The sequence below is a fragment of the Plasmodium gallinaceum genome (genome assembly GCF_900005855.1).
Source record: "Plasmodium gallinaceum strain 8A genome assembly, contig: PGAL8A_v1_78, whole genome shotgun sequence".
Classification (NCBI taxonomy): Eukaryota; Apicomplexa; class Aconoidasida; order Haemosporida; family Plasmodiidae; genus Plasmodium; species Plasmodium gallinaceum.
Window position 1 is genome coordinate 63,189 of NW_021628241.1, and position 16,653 is coordinate 79,841.

General features: G+C 19.0%; 1 protein-coding gene across 1 annotated transcript, besides 6 other annotated features; it reads left to right on the forward strand.

The window, feature by feature from the left end:
• Window positions 1-2,585: 2,585 nt before the first annotated feature.
• Window positions 2,586-3,816: a repeat region.
• Window positions 3,817-4,906: 1,090 nt separating this feature from the next.
• Window positions 4,907-5,456: a repeat region.
• Window positions 5,457-5,619: 163 nt separating this feature from the next.
• Window positions 5,620-6,197: a repeat region.
• Window positions 6,198-10,770: 4,573 nt separating this feature from the next.
• Window positions 10,771-12,159, forward strand: PGAL8A_00266400 (PIR-like protein; the record flags this gene model as incomplete). The annotated part of the gene is made up of 3 exons (XM_028671639.1): window positions 10,771-10,775; window positions 10,989-11,790; window positions 11,932-12,159. The coding sequence occupies 3 exons, from the start codon at window positions 10,771-10,773 to the stop codon at window positions 12,157-12,159; spliced, it is 1,035 nt and encodes a 344-aa protein (XP_028528272.1).
• Window positions 12,160-13,662: 1,503 nt separating this feature from the next.
• Window positions 13,663-14,365: a repeat region.
• Window positions 14,366-14,972: 607 nt separating this feature from the next.
• Window positions 14,973-15,410: a repeat region.
• Window positions 15,411-15,673: 263 nt separating this feature from the next.
• Window positions 15,674-16,239: a repeat region.
• The last annotated feature ends 414 nt before the right edge of the window (window positions 16,240-16,653 follow it).

A 16,653-nucleotide genomic window follows, 5' to 3' on the forward strand; every position in this document is an offset into this window, starting at 1 on the left:
TTCTCTTTATAAATAAATATAGAAATTAAGCTATATATTTTCTTAATTAATACTATTATTATTTTTAGAAATATCATCTCATGATTTATTAATTGACCTTTGATGTACTTTTTTAGTATAATGAATAATAAAACTTATAAAACGTGTATAGGGCCATCTCTACCAATTTTATTTATGGCAAAAGTTCTCATAACTAATATGTAATTTTTATATAATTTCTATGAATAATATGAAATAACATATTCCAGGACATTATAATTATTTATATAAAATATATTAATTTTCAATATTTTATTTATTCTTAAAGTACTATTTGTTCTATAAATAGTATTATCAGATTTTTTGAGTTATTAACAACACACAAAAATAGCACAGATTTTTAACTGCATATGTATAATATTTGAGATAATGTATGTATTTATATATAAAAAATATATGCACATATATATATATATATATATATATATATATATATATATATATATATATATAAAATTTTTAATGTAAAATTTTTCCATTTATTTTGGGGAAACTTTTTATCCTTTCAATTTTTTTTACAAAGGCGTTTTTTTTTATTGATAATTAAAAAAAAAATAAATAAATAAAAATAAATGATATTTAAGGATATTTTTTTTTCCTATAGAGTTGTGAATGGTTTTTAATAGTAAAGTAAAATGCATTTTTATAAAAAGAATTATATTTTTATAAAAAATAATTTTATTTATGGATATTTATTAATTGCCATCAAATGAGGTGTGTTGAATATGTTAAGATTATTCTTAGATTTTTTTTATTAACACGTATAAAATTTTCATTGTGTAAAAATATAATAAGACTTAATCTAGTACATATATTATTGTTAATTTTAAGAGTCATACAAAAGAAGACTATTTTATAATTAGTAAAAAGATTTAGAGAATATCCCACAAACTCTTTATTATTTTTTTTAAATCATTATTTATCAAAAGTAACTAAATAGTGGATTAATAAATCAATTAACGACAAAGTATTTTAATCTGAATGAGCATAATCAACTGAATTAGAAATATTCTATTATGAAGAGAAATATGTAGAGGTGAAATTTGAAAATTTTCAATGAAGCAGGAAATTTAAGTAATTCTCGTAAGTTCAATCAGAATAAAAATGACTATACATTTAATGTGAAAAATTATTGAGGGATTATCAAGTTTTAATTAAGTGTCCTTAGAAGGATATTTTAAATACCTATAATAATTTGAATAAAAAGTAGCATTGCTGAAGTGATCAAAAATTGAAGATTATATACTATGATTATATTATTAATGCTTATATTAGATACTTAGTAGTATTGTCTTCCTGTAGAAAAATAATAAATATGTTATAATTGAAAATCAAGTTATCTAGATATATGTTTACGGTTTAGATGGAAAATATAAGATGTATCACAATTTCATCAGCATAGAAACATAAAATAGAGTTTTTGAAGAAGTAAAATCATATATTAATAATTGCAGTATATATGTCTAGAGTTTTATATCTTTTAACGAATCTAATAACATCAATAAATCTTTGTACAAGTTTTAAACGAATATATCTAGTATATCTAAGACGTTAAATTGCACAAAATAAAATCCGAGAAAAAATATTCTTGCAGTTACGAAATATATGAAGGAATTAGAAAAAAATATATACTAAGAAGTACAGGATACTTGAAGTGAATATATGTTTTCTGAATAAATATAATGATCAAATGATGCAATATAATGTGACTCTATTTCTTATTAATACCGTTATAGCAAAAATAGTTATGTAAAAAAAAAAATCCATTTACCATAAAAAAAAGAGATGAAAAGTTCAATAAGATTGATCATTTAGTATTTGTATGTAAAAATAAAGTTTTAAGATGTAAAAAAGATTCATTACATGGTATAACCAATAAAATATAAAATATTAGTTTATTCCCATTTAAAATGAGATCAGCATGCAAAAATTACATTTAATTCAAATGTGTTCAAACAAGAAGATAATTTATTTCAAGATATGATTTATGAAGTATCTATTCAACAACTTTTATGATGTTTTTAATAGTTAATAAATAGCATGTAGAAAAATATTTGCTCATTTTGTTCACTGTAATATTAATTATAGCAAATATGGTCTATAAAAAATATTATAGGACAATTTTAAGTGATACTCAAAATAAGCAAAAATGTTTTTACTTGTGCATGTCAAAAATACTGGGGAAAATGTTCATTTCTAAACACTTACATTAAAAAAAAAGCAAAATCACAAATATTATTAAAACTGAAAAAAAACTATCGCACTAAATGTATATACAAAAAAAATAAAAAAATGCAATATATCTATTTTTCTTCTGAGTTTTTATAATAATGGCTTAAATTTTTTAATAAAAAAAATAATTGTTTTATTTTTTTTTTTTTTTTTATGTATGATTAAAAACGTAATGTTAAAAAAAGTAAATTTATAGAGTGCTATATAAATTAACTTAAATAATAATTAACTAATGTTATTAATATTTCATATTAACAAAAGTAAATAATCCACATAAAGTTTTAGTTTATTTTAGATAAGATAAGTAAATTTTTCTTTATATGCTCTTTATTTACTTGTTTGTTCAAAACAAGCAAAGTAAATGAACATATGACTAATAAATCATTGAGTAACAAATACAGGAATTTTAAAACCGATAGAAATATAACTGCATTGAATTTACAATTTAATCAAAATTAAAGAAAAAGTTGCAAATTTTGGATTATATATCTTGTAAGATATATTTAGTTTCTACAATTTTTATGTATTGAAGAAAAAGAAGGATAAGGAGTTTACTATAGTAAAAGTACCAGGACTACCAAAATTCAATGAGAAATCAATAGAAGTTTACTATGAATAGTTTTTAAATCTTTAAAAAAAAGAAAATTACTAGTATTATCTAAAAAGAGGATTTGTATTATACTAGAATTTTTGATGACAAAAATCCACTCATAATATACAGTTGATTTATCTTTGAAACCAGAAGTTAAAAATATTCTGCAATAAAAAATTGAATAATCTATATTAATATTCACTAATAATAATGATCAGTTCATACAATTATGTAAAATTTATAATTAAGAAAGAGAAACAAATGCACTAAAGGGCAAAGATAACTTTATCATAGACCATAAGGTATACATTTATAGTTGCTTGTGTTCTAATAAACCAATAGAGTATCTAGAAAGGACTTTTGCAAGTATATTATGAGGAAAATTTCAAGTAAATATTTTATAAAGATAAAACATGGCACAACAGTAAATTAAAATTTTATAAGAATTATGACTCAGATGTTATAATTATAAAATGAAGATTCAAATGTTAATGCATTACAAAAAAAATATCGTAAAATCAATATGAAATGAATATAAAAGAGAAAAGATAATAAATTTGACTAAAGTAGTAAATAAACGTTACTACTATAGAAAAAAAGTCAATCATAAGAAGGATTGTATACATAGAAATAGTAAATGTAATAATTGTAATATGACAAGTCATTTAGCATCAATATGTAAAAATAATGTAATCAAGGATTTAGAGAATGAAATTAGAAGCTCAATAATTGATAAAAAGTATAATGTTAGTTTTAAGTTAATTAAAAAAGGAACGGATTTAAAAAAGATTGAGTTAATGCGAATATATTTGAGCATAAAAAAAAGCGTATTTAAAAACAGAAGGAAAAGGAAAAAGAAAAACAGTGAAGTAGTAAACCAGAGGAAAAAGATGAAGAATTAAAAGAAACAATGGAACAAGAGAAAGACATAGGATAAATGAGTAAAAATGAATCATCTGTTAATATATTACGAAATGATTAGAGCATTAAAAGATTTTGTGTAAATTCTGAACAATCATTTGAAGGAAATAGAAAAAAAATACGCGTCCCATTAGATAATGGATCTTAGATATTGGTCAATAAGTTGTATTATAGATGTATTTTATATAATATCTAGATAAATAAATAGAATAAAAATAATTTATTTTGTATGTACTAAATCTTGTGGACAAGGTTTAATCATAAAGGTGTTCTCTAAAATAGTTAAAATTTTGTACACTAAAAAAATATATACTTATTTGCATTGAAAGTGGGTCCACTAAAAATAAAAAAAAATTTAATATATAATCATTTTTATTTTTTTTATATGTATATCTACAATTTAAAAAAAAAACAAATATATCAAGTATTTTTTTTTTGTTACATTATTCTGATTTAAAAAAATAACATATTATGGTAGTATATATTTTTTTATTTTATTTTAAAAAAAAAACATGGCAATCTTAAAAAAAAATTTTTTCAATATTTTTTTTTTTTTAGCGGAATGAGTATATGTGCAAGTTATGATAGAGAATATATTTAATTTAAATGATTTAGAATTTTATTTAAATAAGAATTAAATTAAATAGAGTTTTCTCTATATTATCTTTATTAATTTACTTGTACAATACTAGTATAGTCATTGAATAGTAAGTTGATAAATTAGCTATATACTATACCTAATATATTGCCCTCAGAAATTGGATCAACGCCTAATTTAGGAACTCTACCAATTATATTATACGAAATATATAATCGAGAAAAAGCGATAATGTCTACAGAATTTCTAATTTGTATGAAATCTACAAATAAACAAGCTAATACAATACTTTCTATAGTAATTATAGAAGAGCCATTTAGTTTAATCAGCGGTTGGTTAATATAAGGCTTCATTAATCTTTTTAGTAATAAAAAGGACAAGCTAAATGAAGAATACGTAGTTGGTTATGCACACGCGGAAAAAAAAAAAAAAAAAAAAAAAAAAAATGATGGAATTTTTTATATTTTTCATTTAATAAATGAAGATACGTAATAAAAAAAATATGTTTTATTTTTTTAAAAGATTTAAGAAAAGGGAGAAAAATTGGTAAAATAAAAAATGGACACTAAAATTTAGTACCAATAAAAATGAGATCTTAAACAGATAAAAAATATTTACATATAAAAAGAGTTTAATTTTCATAATATTTATATTTTGAATTTGTGAGAGAAAATTTTATACATATGACAATAAAATTTTCACGTAATTAATATTCATATAATTAATTTGAATTTTTACTAATTGCTAATGTTTTTTAATTCAACAGCAATATATATTAATTGCTCAATGTAACTCATAACAGATAAACTAGTAATTTACAATTAATTAATAATCAATATTTAATAAGGATTTATATTTTTAATAAAAATAAGGATTTTTATTAAAGTAAATAAATGCCTATTGAAATCAAAGAATGATGAATGAAATAGATTATATAATTAAAAATCATTCCTTCGAAGAATATAGAAATATATATAAATACATTAAAAATCGTAGAGGCAACTCTACATGCTCTTTATTAATTTGTTTTTTCAATACTCTAGCAAAGTCACCGAACATCCAGTTAATAAATCACTCACACATTTAGAATTTAAAAAAAAATATTTTTACTTATTTTATTTATTTAAATATCATTTATTATAGATTGATAAAAATATTTATAAACCAATGATAAATAGAAACAAATACATGAAGTCTTGAATAAACTTGATGAAAAGCCAGTCGTGCATTTAAATACATAATTGATTTATTAACTGTGTGTTCGGTCACTTTATTAGAGTACTGAACAAACAAATTAAAAAAGAGCATGTAGAGCTACTTCTACAATTTTGATGTATTTATATATATTTTTAAATTATTTGAATGAGTGATCCTTAATTACGTAATCTACTTCATTCAGCATTCTTTAATTTCAATAGGCATTTATTTACTTTAATAAAAATCTTTATTTTTATTAAAAATTTAAATCCTTATTGAACATTAATTATTAATTAATTGTAAATTACCTGTCTATTTGTTATGAGTTACATTCAGCAATTAATATATATTACTGTTGAATTAACAAAGATAAACAATTATTGACAAATATCAAAAATTATATAAATATTAATTACATGAAAATTTTATTGTTATATGTATAAAATTTTCTTTTACAAAATTCATCACCAAAAACCTTTTCATTTCCTTAAAAAAAAAAGTTCTTTTTTTTTTTTTTTTTTTTTATTTTATTTATTTATTTATTCGTTACAAATATTTTTCTAATTGATTTTTTTAATCAATTTTTTTTCCTGACGATCTTTGCATTTTTTTATCAAATATTATTCCTGAAAATCTTTGTGCTTTTTTTTAAAAAAAAAGTACAAACAAAAAAAAATCATCAATTTTTTTTTTGTGTGTGTGTGCATGACCAACTTGGTATTCTTATTTAACTAATCCTTTTATTTTCCAAAAAGGTTAATAAAGCTTTTTATTAACCAATAATGTAGATATCTTATTTATTAATTGTACCTACAATGACTTTGCTAAAATATTGAACAAACAGATTAATAAATAGTATGTAATATTTCCTCTACTCATTTAATAGATTCATGTATAATTTTAATGCTATAAACCAGTAAACTGTTATATATATATAGTCTACTTCATTGAGCATTTATTTACTTTAATATGTGTCTTATATTTTTATTAAAAATTTACAATCACATTATCAATTTTGATGACATATATTTTATTTATAATATCATCAGTAATGTTTTGCAATTCAAATCCATTGCTCTCAAATTAGCAAACATAAATAATTAAAATATAAAATGAATTATATAAATTCTACAAAACATGAAAATCTTATTATTGTTAATTTAAAATTTTCTTATATAAATTTAAAAGAGAATAAGTTACAAGTAACTTTTTAGTCAGGACTCTATTTTTCAATTTTTTAGTCAACTGCATTATTTTAAAAAAAAAGAATAAATATGTTTTTTTATGTATTTAAATTTAGCAAAAAGAAAAACAAAAAAGATTAATTTTTTTTTTTTTTTTTTCTAGTGCTTGCATGAATATTTATTTTCCATATAGGTGTTACTTTTTATTCTCAAAAATGTTAATAATACCTTTTATTAACCACTTGTATATCAAGAAAATTAATTTTAGTATATAATTATATACCTTTTATATAACTATCTATTTATAATAAATTGAACACTTTTTTTTATATCTCATAGTTTTTATATACTATATGAAAAAAATTATTACTACAATATTCTCCATAAAAAAAGAAGTAAAAAAAATTTATTTCTTCTTTAATATGAGGAAAATTAAATTCTTTTTTAAAATATTGTTATTAATATATGTATATATTATATAAACATACCTATACTACATTTCAGAAGGTATGCATTTTCTAGTTAACTACTTTGTTGTTATTTTGTACATAAAAATTACTTTGGTACGTATATTCATATATATCCTTATATATGTCTTTTAATTATCATGCATGCAAAGGAAATGCTTTAAAATAATACCCTGTCATTATGTAAATTTTCCAAAATGTCATTGAAATCTTGTATCACTAGAAAAAAATATGCATAAAAAAAAAAAAAAAGTTATTTTTTTTTATTATTTTTAGTTTAATTTTTTTTTTGGAAAAATCATAGATTACTAAAAAAATTTTATATTTTTGAGAATAAAATTTTTTTTATCAAAAAATAAGTCACGTAAATTTAGTCTTACTTCAATTTTTACCTTTTTTACTAATCTAAAATCAATGAAAATAAATTACTAAATAGTTATTCATAAAATTATTATTAAATATTTTTTCTTAAAAGTCAATAATTAATGATTATTTATATTTTTAATAAAAACGATGTAATTTTTATTAAAGCACATAAATTTCCCTTAATGCAATAAATACTCAACGACGTAAACTATAAATATAAAGTTTACTCATATGTGCGGTCAACATAATTTTTACATTAATTAAATTATTAAACATTCTCTTTATTATTTTTTCTGCTTATTATTCTAGAATAGTAGACAGAAAATCAATAAATTGAAATGTGAATAACGTAATATATTTGTTAATTTTCTAAAATTTTATTTCAGTAATACTCTTCTGTTTAATGTTCATTTATTTAATGAATATTAATTATTTCTTTTTTAATCTTTTTTTCTTTTTACATACATCAGTATTTCATTTAAATTCAATTGTATTTATACAATGCCTCTTTTTTTTTATTATTTTTTTAATATTTATCTCGTTATAAAAAAAAAATAAATATTTATATATAGAATATTCAAGTAGAATTTATCAAATTTTGTTTTGGATTCATTTTTATATCGTAGCTCTTATTTATACTTTAACTATTATAATACTACATATATTAAATAAAATAAGTTATTTACAGTATTATTTTAATGTAATATGTTAAATTATTTCGTTTAATACACCAATAAATCATTATTATATGTATATATATTATGTGTTAAATCTTCAAAATTTTATATTTTTATTAATAAAATATATTATTTTCCTTTTATGAAATAATAGCTACTAATACAAAAAATTGAGAGTTAAACATACAAATTCTTCAGTTGTCAAAAAAAAAAAAAAAAATTATTACTTTTTTTTAAATATCTTTTCAATTTGTTCTAGATAGTTATATATATTTTTTTTTTTGAAATATGATAAAAAATTATATTTAATTAATTTAATTTTAAATTCAATGAATAATTGAATTGAAATTTCGAAAGAAAATTAAAAAGTATTTTGTTTTTATTATTATATAATTTTTATGTGTTTTTGAATACTGTCAATAACTTCAATGCAAAATTATTAGTTTATTTTAAAGGATTATTTTACCTACAATCAATTGTTTTAGAAAGAATTTATGTTTTTAATAAGGATAAATTTTTATAGAATAAATAAAATACTGTAAAAAAAACAAATATCTAATTATTTAACCAATATATATAAAGTATATACATTTGTAGCATCAATATAATCTGGTAACATTTAAAATTAATATATCGTGTTGCATGCTATGTAATAACTTGTTTTCTCATTAATAAAGGAAAATTATGGATCACTTTACTAATAAATCAATTTATAGTGAGCATCAGAACGAATTTAGGTATAATTTGTTAATTGATATAATTTCTTATAACTCTTAAAATTTAATATTTTTTTATAATAGGATAAATATATCTTTTTTTTTCTTAACGATTTAAAATAAATCTCAAATTTTTTTTTTATTATTATTTTTTTTTTTATATACTTTAATGAAAGTTATAATTAATGCAGAAATTTTATATTTTAAAATTCTTTTAAATATTTATATTTTTTACTACTATTTTTATAGAAATAAATTACATATAATTTTATTCACATACATGTTACAGTTAACTGTAAAATTACTTCAACAAGTAAAATATGTGCTATCATATTTTTTTCTTATTTCATAATTGATATGTATATATTATTCATTATTTTAAAGGCAATTATTGCTTTTCTTTTTTATTAAATTAGTAACAATATGTAATAATGGAAATACATGCATATAAATTTTTAAATATTCTATTTAATTATTAAAGTTCAATGGTTATCTCTAAGTATTTTCATTCAATGGATGAGGTAAAAGTTTCATTAAATTGTCATTTTTTATTACAAAATATATTTTTTTCATTAGATACAACCATAAATATCTTTTTATTGAATTTTTTTTAATTATATAAAATAGTATTTTTATGAATTGAATCTATTTTTATTATTCTTTTCTTTTTATTTTAATTTTTACTTTCAAAAAATTTATCATTCGATTTCAAATGTAATAATATAGTAAAATGAATAAAATTTAATTTTAAATTAATTTTTTAATGATCGTTTAATTAGCATGCTGCTAATTTTTCAAATTAACATTATAACAAAATTATAATTAATTGTATATTAAATATAGTAAATATATTCAATAACCGAGAAATCTCTAAAGAACTTATATTATTTGTATTTCTTTTTTCATTATTATAGTATCCATAAGATATATTAACTAATTTTATTATTGATTTAATACTATTATCTATTTTTTCTTTATTATTAACGATTTAAACAATTATAATTTTTATCATTTTTTTTTTTACAACATGTAGTATATTTTTCTTTCTATAAAAAATTAGTTTCTAATTTAATTCATTAAAAAACATAGTAAAAAATAAAAGTATATATAATAGGATATTTTATGAATAAAATATTAGATATAACTATTATAAATATTTTTTTTGTTTTACATGCATAGGAATCTTATATGATATATACAATAAATTATTTATCAAAAATATTAAAAAAAAATTATTTATTGAAAAGAAAAATTATTTTGTGTTTTAAAATTATTTACTAACAAATTATAGATATTTATTAGTAAATATAAATTTTTAAATATTTATAATTTTTAATTAAATTATTCAATATGAAAGATTTGATGTTTTATATTTAATGTTTAATTTGTTTTTGTTAAATATTAATTTATCATGTATAGATATTTTAAATCGAATATAGTATAATTAAAAAACATAATTATAATATTTTATCTTTTTCATTGTTTCCTTTTTCTTCATATAATTTGAGAATTATTTTACCTTGTATATTTGAAAAAATTGCAAGTATAATCTATAGGATTTCTATAGTTTTTAATTATATGTTACATTGAACAACGTATTAAGAACTATTCGATAATATTAGGAATTGTTTTATATTCAAAAATTTTGTTTAATAATAAAAAAATATATTTTTTTACATCATATTATTCGAATTACTTGAAATAATACATAAAATTTTAATGGTATAAATATATATAAACCAAGTGATATTTTTTTGTAAATTTTGCGAAATTTAGAGGTTATGGAGTATTCAAAAATAATAAAAATAAAAATATTTCATTTCCCAATGATGATTATCTATATTTATTTGTTGGTGTGTATATTCCAATATTTTTACAGTATAAAGTAATATTCATCATTAAAAATATATTTATGTCTTATATTTTTTAAAATCTGCATTATTTCATAAAAAAATAATTTTTATAATTTTAATTTTTTAATATAATTCCCCCTCTATAGTTTTGAAGTAGGAAAAAATAACCTAAAAACAGAATTATGTCTCAGAAGTGGAAGAGTTTTAGCAGTAAGGCAACAAGGAACAAGAAGTAGAAATGTAAGATCAACCAGGGATATTAGAAGAAATTTGAAAGTTTGGTTAGATTTTATCGAACCAGGTTTATTTGATCGAATAGAAGAGTTAAAAAGTAATCTCACACTTAGCAATGCTATGGATTTTTCACAATGGATGAACAAGAGAAGTGGTAATATTACTTATGTATTAAATAGAGTACCAGATCCTACCACAAAGCAAATTTTAAATGATACCTTGACTTCATGGAGAAAACTTACAGACAATGTTTTATTAACACACATATCCGATTCATATGTAGATAGAATGGTTATTCCAGAAAGGTTAGCAATTACTAATGGTTTGTCAATTACATCTGCATCATCTAACCATACTTCATCATCTAATTCTACTTCATCACCCACACCTACTCAGTCATCTAACTTAACTACGTCGTCCATATCTACTTCATCACATGAATTAAACATATCTCCAACTGCTATGATATCCGCATCTGATTTATCACCAACAACACCTGATTTTCATAATAATTCTGCGATTCCTACAAATGATACAAGTGATTTATCTACTGTTTTTTCTACAAGTGCAATGGATAGTGCTACTACTATAATGAATAATTCAACCGCATTAACCCCTACAGAACATGGTGGTGGCTTAACTGGTGCAACATGCAAAGGATTATTTTGTGGACCAGCTTTTGCTGTTCTTCCTGTTTCTCTTGCTCTTCTTGGGGTAGTTTTAGTTTTTGTTCTTCTTTATATGGTGAGACGAAGTTATTTATACAAAAATATATATATATTTTTTTTTTTTTCAAACCATTTGTATAAATTAAAATTATATTTATTAAAAATAATTTTTTAATTTACAATATAGTATACTCCTGTTGGAAAATTTCTTGGAAGAGATAATCCAAAAAAAAAAAAAGCAAAAAAAAGATTAAATGAAATGCCTATGGAATGTATAAATTCTCCTAAATTATTAAAAATAAAAAAAACAGAAAATGCAAAGAGAAGTAGATTACATAGATTTCTTCGTGCATTCGGTTATGACAAGAATTTTCCCTATATAGATGAAGATATACCCTCAGATCAAGTAATATAATGGCAAAAACTTAACGTAGGAGAAATTCTAATATTCATAACTAAATAACACAAAAAAAGTATAATATTAAATTAACACAAATAAATTTCTTTTGGGTTTAATATATGATGTTTTTCTATTAATATTATATTAATACTAAGGAAAAATTTTTTTTTTTGCTAGCTACTTATTTTTAATTTTTGTTATATATAAAAAAGTGTAAATATGAAAAAGAAATGTATAGTATCTTTAAAAAATAAAAATTTAATTTATTATTGATTTATTATTTTCTATGTTTAACACATTTATAAAGCATAGGATGATTAATTTCGTAAAAAGTACGTAAAATAATATATATTATGTTTTTTAAAGCAATTATTTCTATAATAGTAAAAAGAGAATATATTATGTTTAAATGTTTAACTATCAAAAATTTGTAATATTTAATATATAGTACTAATATATAATATATCAAGCATTTTATGCAAGTTAACTAGTAAATTAACTTATTTATTTATTTTTGAATTAATAAAGGACATTGCTAAAATATTAAGAAAAAAAATTAATAAAGATAATGTAAAATAATATCAATTACATTTGTTAATGTTATTAAATCTCTTGTTGTAAATTAAAAAAATAATTTATTAGTACTTAATATTTAAATATTACATAATAAGCATTTTCATAAACATACATGAATAATATAAATAAAAATATAATCACAAAATATTTTTATTCTTTCTATTTTTTCGTTTATCTTTTTGTGCAAAAAAAAAAATTATAAATAATCATATACAAATAAATTATATATAAATAAATATTTATTCATAACTTGAAAACCATTGCAAATTAAAATCAATAAATTTGAATATGTTCTGATCTAAAATTTAGAATGTTTCGATTTATATCTATTTTCAGTCTTCTAAGTTATGAAACATTCCATCTTGTATGTGATTTATTAATTTCCTATTAACAAACTTCTATAAATTATTTAACACACAAATTAATAAAGAGCATGCAGAATAGTGTCCATTAATTTTGTCTATTATCACATATTTTTCCTATAAATAAGAAAGCATTATATAAATTAATTACATCGTATGAATAATTAAATTATTTAACCTTATAATTCTTTAAATGAAGTATGTTTATCTAATACTTTATTTATTTTTATATATCTAATTAATTTATAAGATATTTAAAAAAATTAATAAAAAGAGCACTTATTTACATTAGATATTAAATATTTAGTATAAATATAAAATTTTGAAATAAATATATAAATAATTCTAAAACAATTAATTATTTTTCATGAATTTTCTTTTTTTCATTTAGAAATAATAAAAAAAATTCTTGCTTTGAATTGGAGTAATCTTTGAAAAATATATTAATAATTTTAACGAAAAATTATTATTTTATATAAAATAATTTTTTTTCAAATAATTAAAGGATTTTATAAAGGATATTTATGTTCAAATGAAAATAAAGAGAATCTTTGACTAAATTAGTGCTTTATTAATTGCTTATTCAATGGTTTTGTCATTTATTATCTGCCTCCTCAATGATTTTGTTATAGGTATTGAAGAAACAAATTAATAAAGAGTATGTAGAGTTTCCTCTACCAATTTAATTAATTTACGTATAATTTTAATGCTATAAGCCAATAAACTGATTTTATATATTACCTGTTTCATTGAACATTAATTGTTTTTTTAAGAGGCATTTATTTACTTTAATAAAAATGCTCATTTTTATTAAAAATTAATATTCAAACTGAACACGATTCCTAATTAAATATATTTCTACATATTGTGTTATGAACAATATTTAAAAACTTATGTCAGCTGCTTTTATGATAACAAACATTAGTTGATAGAATACATATTAAAATATGCAAACATTACAAATATCAATATTTTATTATAGTTAATATAATATTTTCATTTAAAAATTCAAAAAAAAAATTCATTATATAAGAAAACTCTTTATTCTGTAAATTACTTTTTATATTTTTCAACAAACTTTTTTCATCCTTCTATCTCTTTTTTTTCCAAAAAGAAATAAATAACTTTTTAATATATTTAATTTATAAAATGAAAAAAAAAAAATTATCATCCAATTTTTTTTCTTTTTTTATAACTAACACTTGTATAGATAACCATTTTTTTTTTTATATAACTAGTTATTTTTATTCTCAAGAAGGTTAATCATATCTCTTATTAACCATTTTGATAGTATTAAAAAAACAAATTAATATAGAGAACGTCGAAAAAACTCATTTCATTTTCATTAAATTAAAATACTAAGCAAAATAATCACATTTATTAATTAATATTAAATATTAATTCTATCAACTAATTACTATTGTTGTTAGTTCACATAATATCCCATGTAAATCATAATTATCTTACATTTTTAATCTTTCATAAAAAGAAAATAATCTACATTGACATTCTCAAAAAAAAAAAAATAATAATAATAAAATCATTATCAATAAAAAAATTAATAATTTTAAGTCATTATTACAATAAAAAAAATAAAAAAAAATAAAAAATATATACATTTTTTCATTGTATTTACTTACAGTGCAGTTATTTTTTTTAATATACTTTTACTGCATGTATTTTTTTTTTTTTTTTTGGACAGGTATATGTGTGCACATTTTCACCACATTTTAACATGCAGAAATAAAAATTTTTTTATTTATTTTTTTTATTTAAATATTATTTAGAATAGGTGATACCATTATTTATAAACCAAAAGTTCTATATGTAACCTTTTTATTGTAATAGAAATTCAAAATAGCAATTAATATCTTTTACTCACTAGGTATTAAATGGTTCTTGAAGATAGAGCTTAAAAAAAAATTTTATAATATTTCATCAAAAAAAAATAGTAAAAAACATACTTGTTTTATATCACCCATTTATGTATATTTTGTATATAATATATTTCCATTTGGATTCAAAATGAATTCTTCACGATTTCCAAAAATAATGGAAAATATTTTTAAGGACTAAATTCAAGAAAAATATATAATTGTATGTGCTTGTGATAATATCATTTTAACGAAAAAAATAATATGACATTTTAAATTATTAAGATAAATATGTAATATTCTTATCAATAGCTACATAGTGATAAATGTATAGATATGCAAATTCTTTAAAATATCAGTAACATACATAGAACAAATAATATATATCAAAATAATTAAACCTTCATTAGCTAATGTAAGAATAATCATTGAAGCTTAATAGCTTGTCTATAAATAATATTACAGACCTTACTTTTATAATATTTAGAAAAATAAACAAAACAAAAATACTTCATTTTGTTCATACTGAGTCGCATGGATAATATTCAATCATTGGTTAATAAAAGTCATTATTAACCTTTTTGGAAAATTAAAGGATTAGTTAAATGAAGAATACGAAGTCAGTCATGCACACGCACACAAAAAAAAAAAATTGATGATTTTTTTTTTTTTTGTACTTTTATTAAAAAAAAAGTACAAAGTCTGTCAGGAATAAAATTTCAGAAAAAAATGCGAAGATTGTCAGGAAAAAAATTAATTAAAAAAATCAATTAAAAAAATATTTGTTACTAATAAATAAAAATAAAAAAAAAAAAAAAAAAAAAAAAAAAAAAGAATTTTTTTTTTAGGAAATGAAATAATTTTTGTAACGAATTTTGTAAAAGAAAATTTTATACATATAATAATAAAATTTTTACTTAATTAATATTCATATAATTAATTTGCATTTTTACTAGTTGTTTATGTTTGTTAATTTAACAGCAATATATTTAAATTGATGGACATAAATCATAACAAATAAACTAGTAATTTACAATTAATTAATAATTAATGTTCAATAAGGCTTTAAATTTTTAATAAAAATAAAGATTTTTATTAAAGTGAATAAATGCCTATTGAAATTAAAGAATGCTGAATGAAATAGATTACGTAATTAAGGATCAATCATTCAAAGTATTTAAAAATATATATAAATACATCAAAACCGTAGAGGCAGCTCTACATGCTCTTTATTAATTTGTTTGTTCATTACTCTAATAAAGTCACCGAACACCCAATTAATATATCATAAAGCGAATAAATACCTCTTAATGCAATAAAATTTCAACGACAAAAACTATAAATATAAAGTTTACTTAAATGTTCGGTCAATATAATTTTTACATTAATTAAATTATTAAACATTCTCTTTATTAATTTTTCTATTCTTTATTCTGAGAAGTGGACAGAAAATGAATAAACTGAAATGTGAATAACGTAATATATTTATTAATTTTCTAAAATTTTATTTTAGTAATATTCTTGTTTAATGCTTATTTTTTTAATAAATATTAATTATTTCTTTATTAATTTTTTTTTTTGTTACATACATCAGTATTTCATTTAAATTCGATTGTATTTATGCAATACTTTTCTTTTCATTATTTTTGTTAATATTTATCTCGTTATAAAAACAAATAAATATATATATGGAGTAT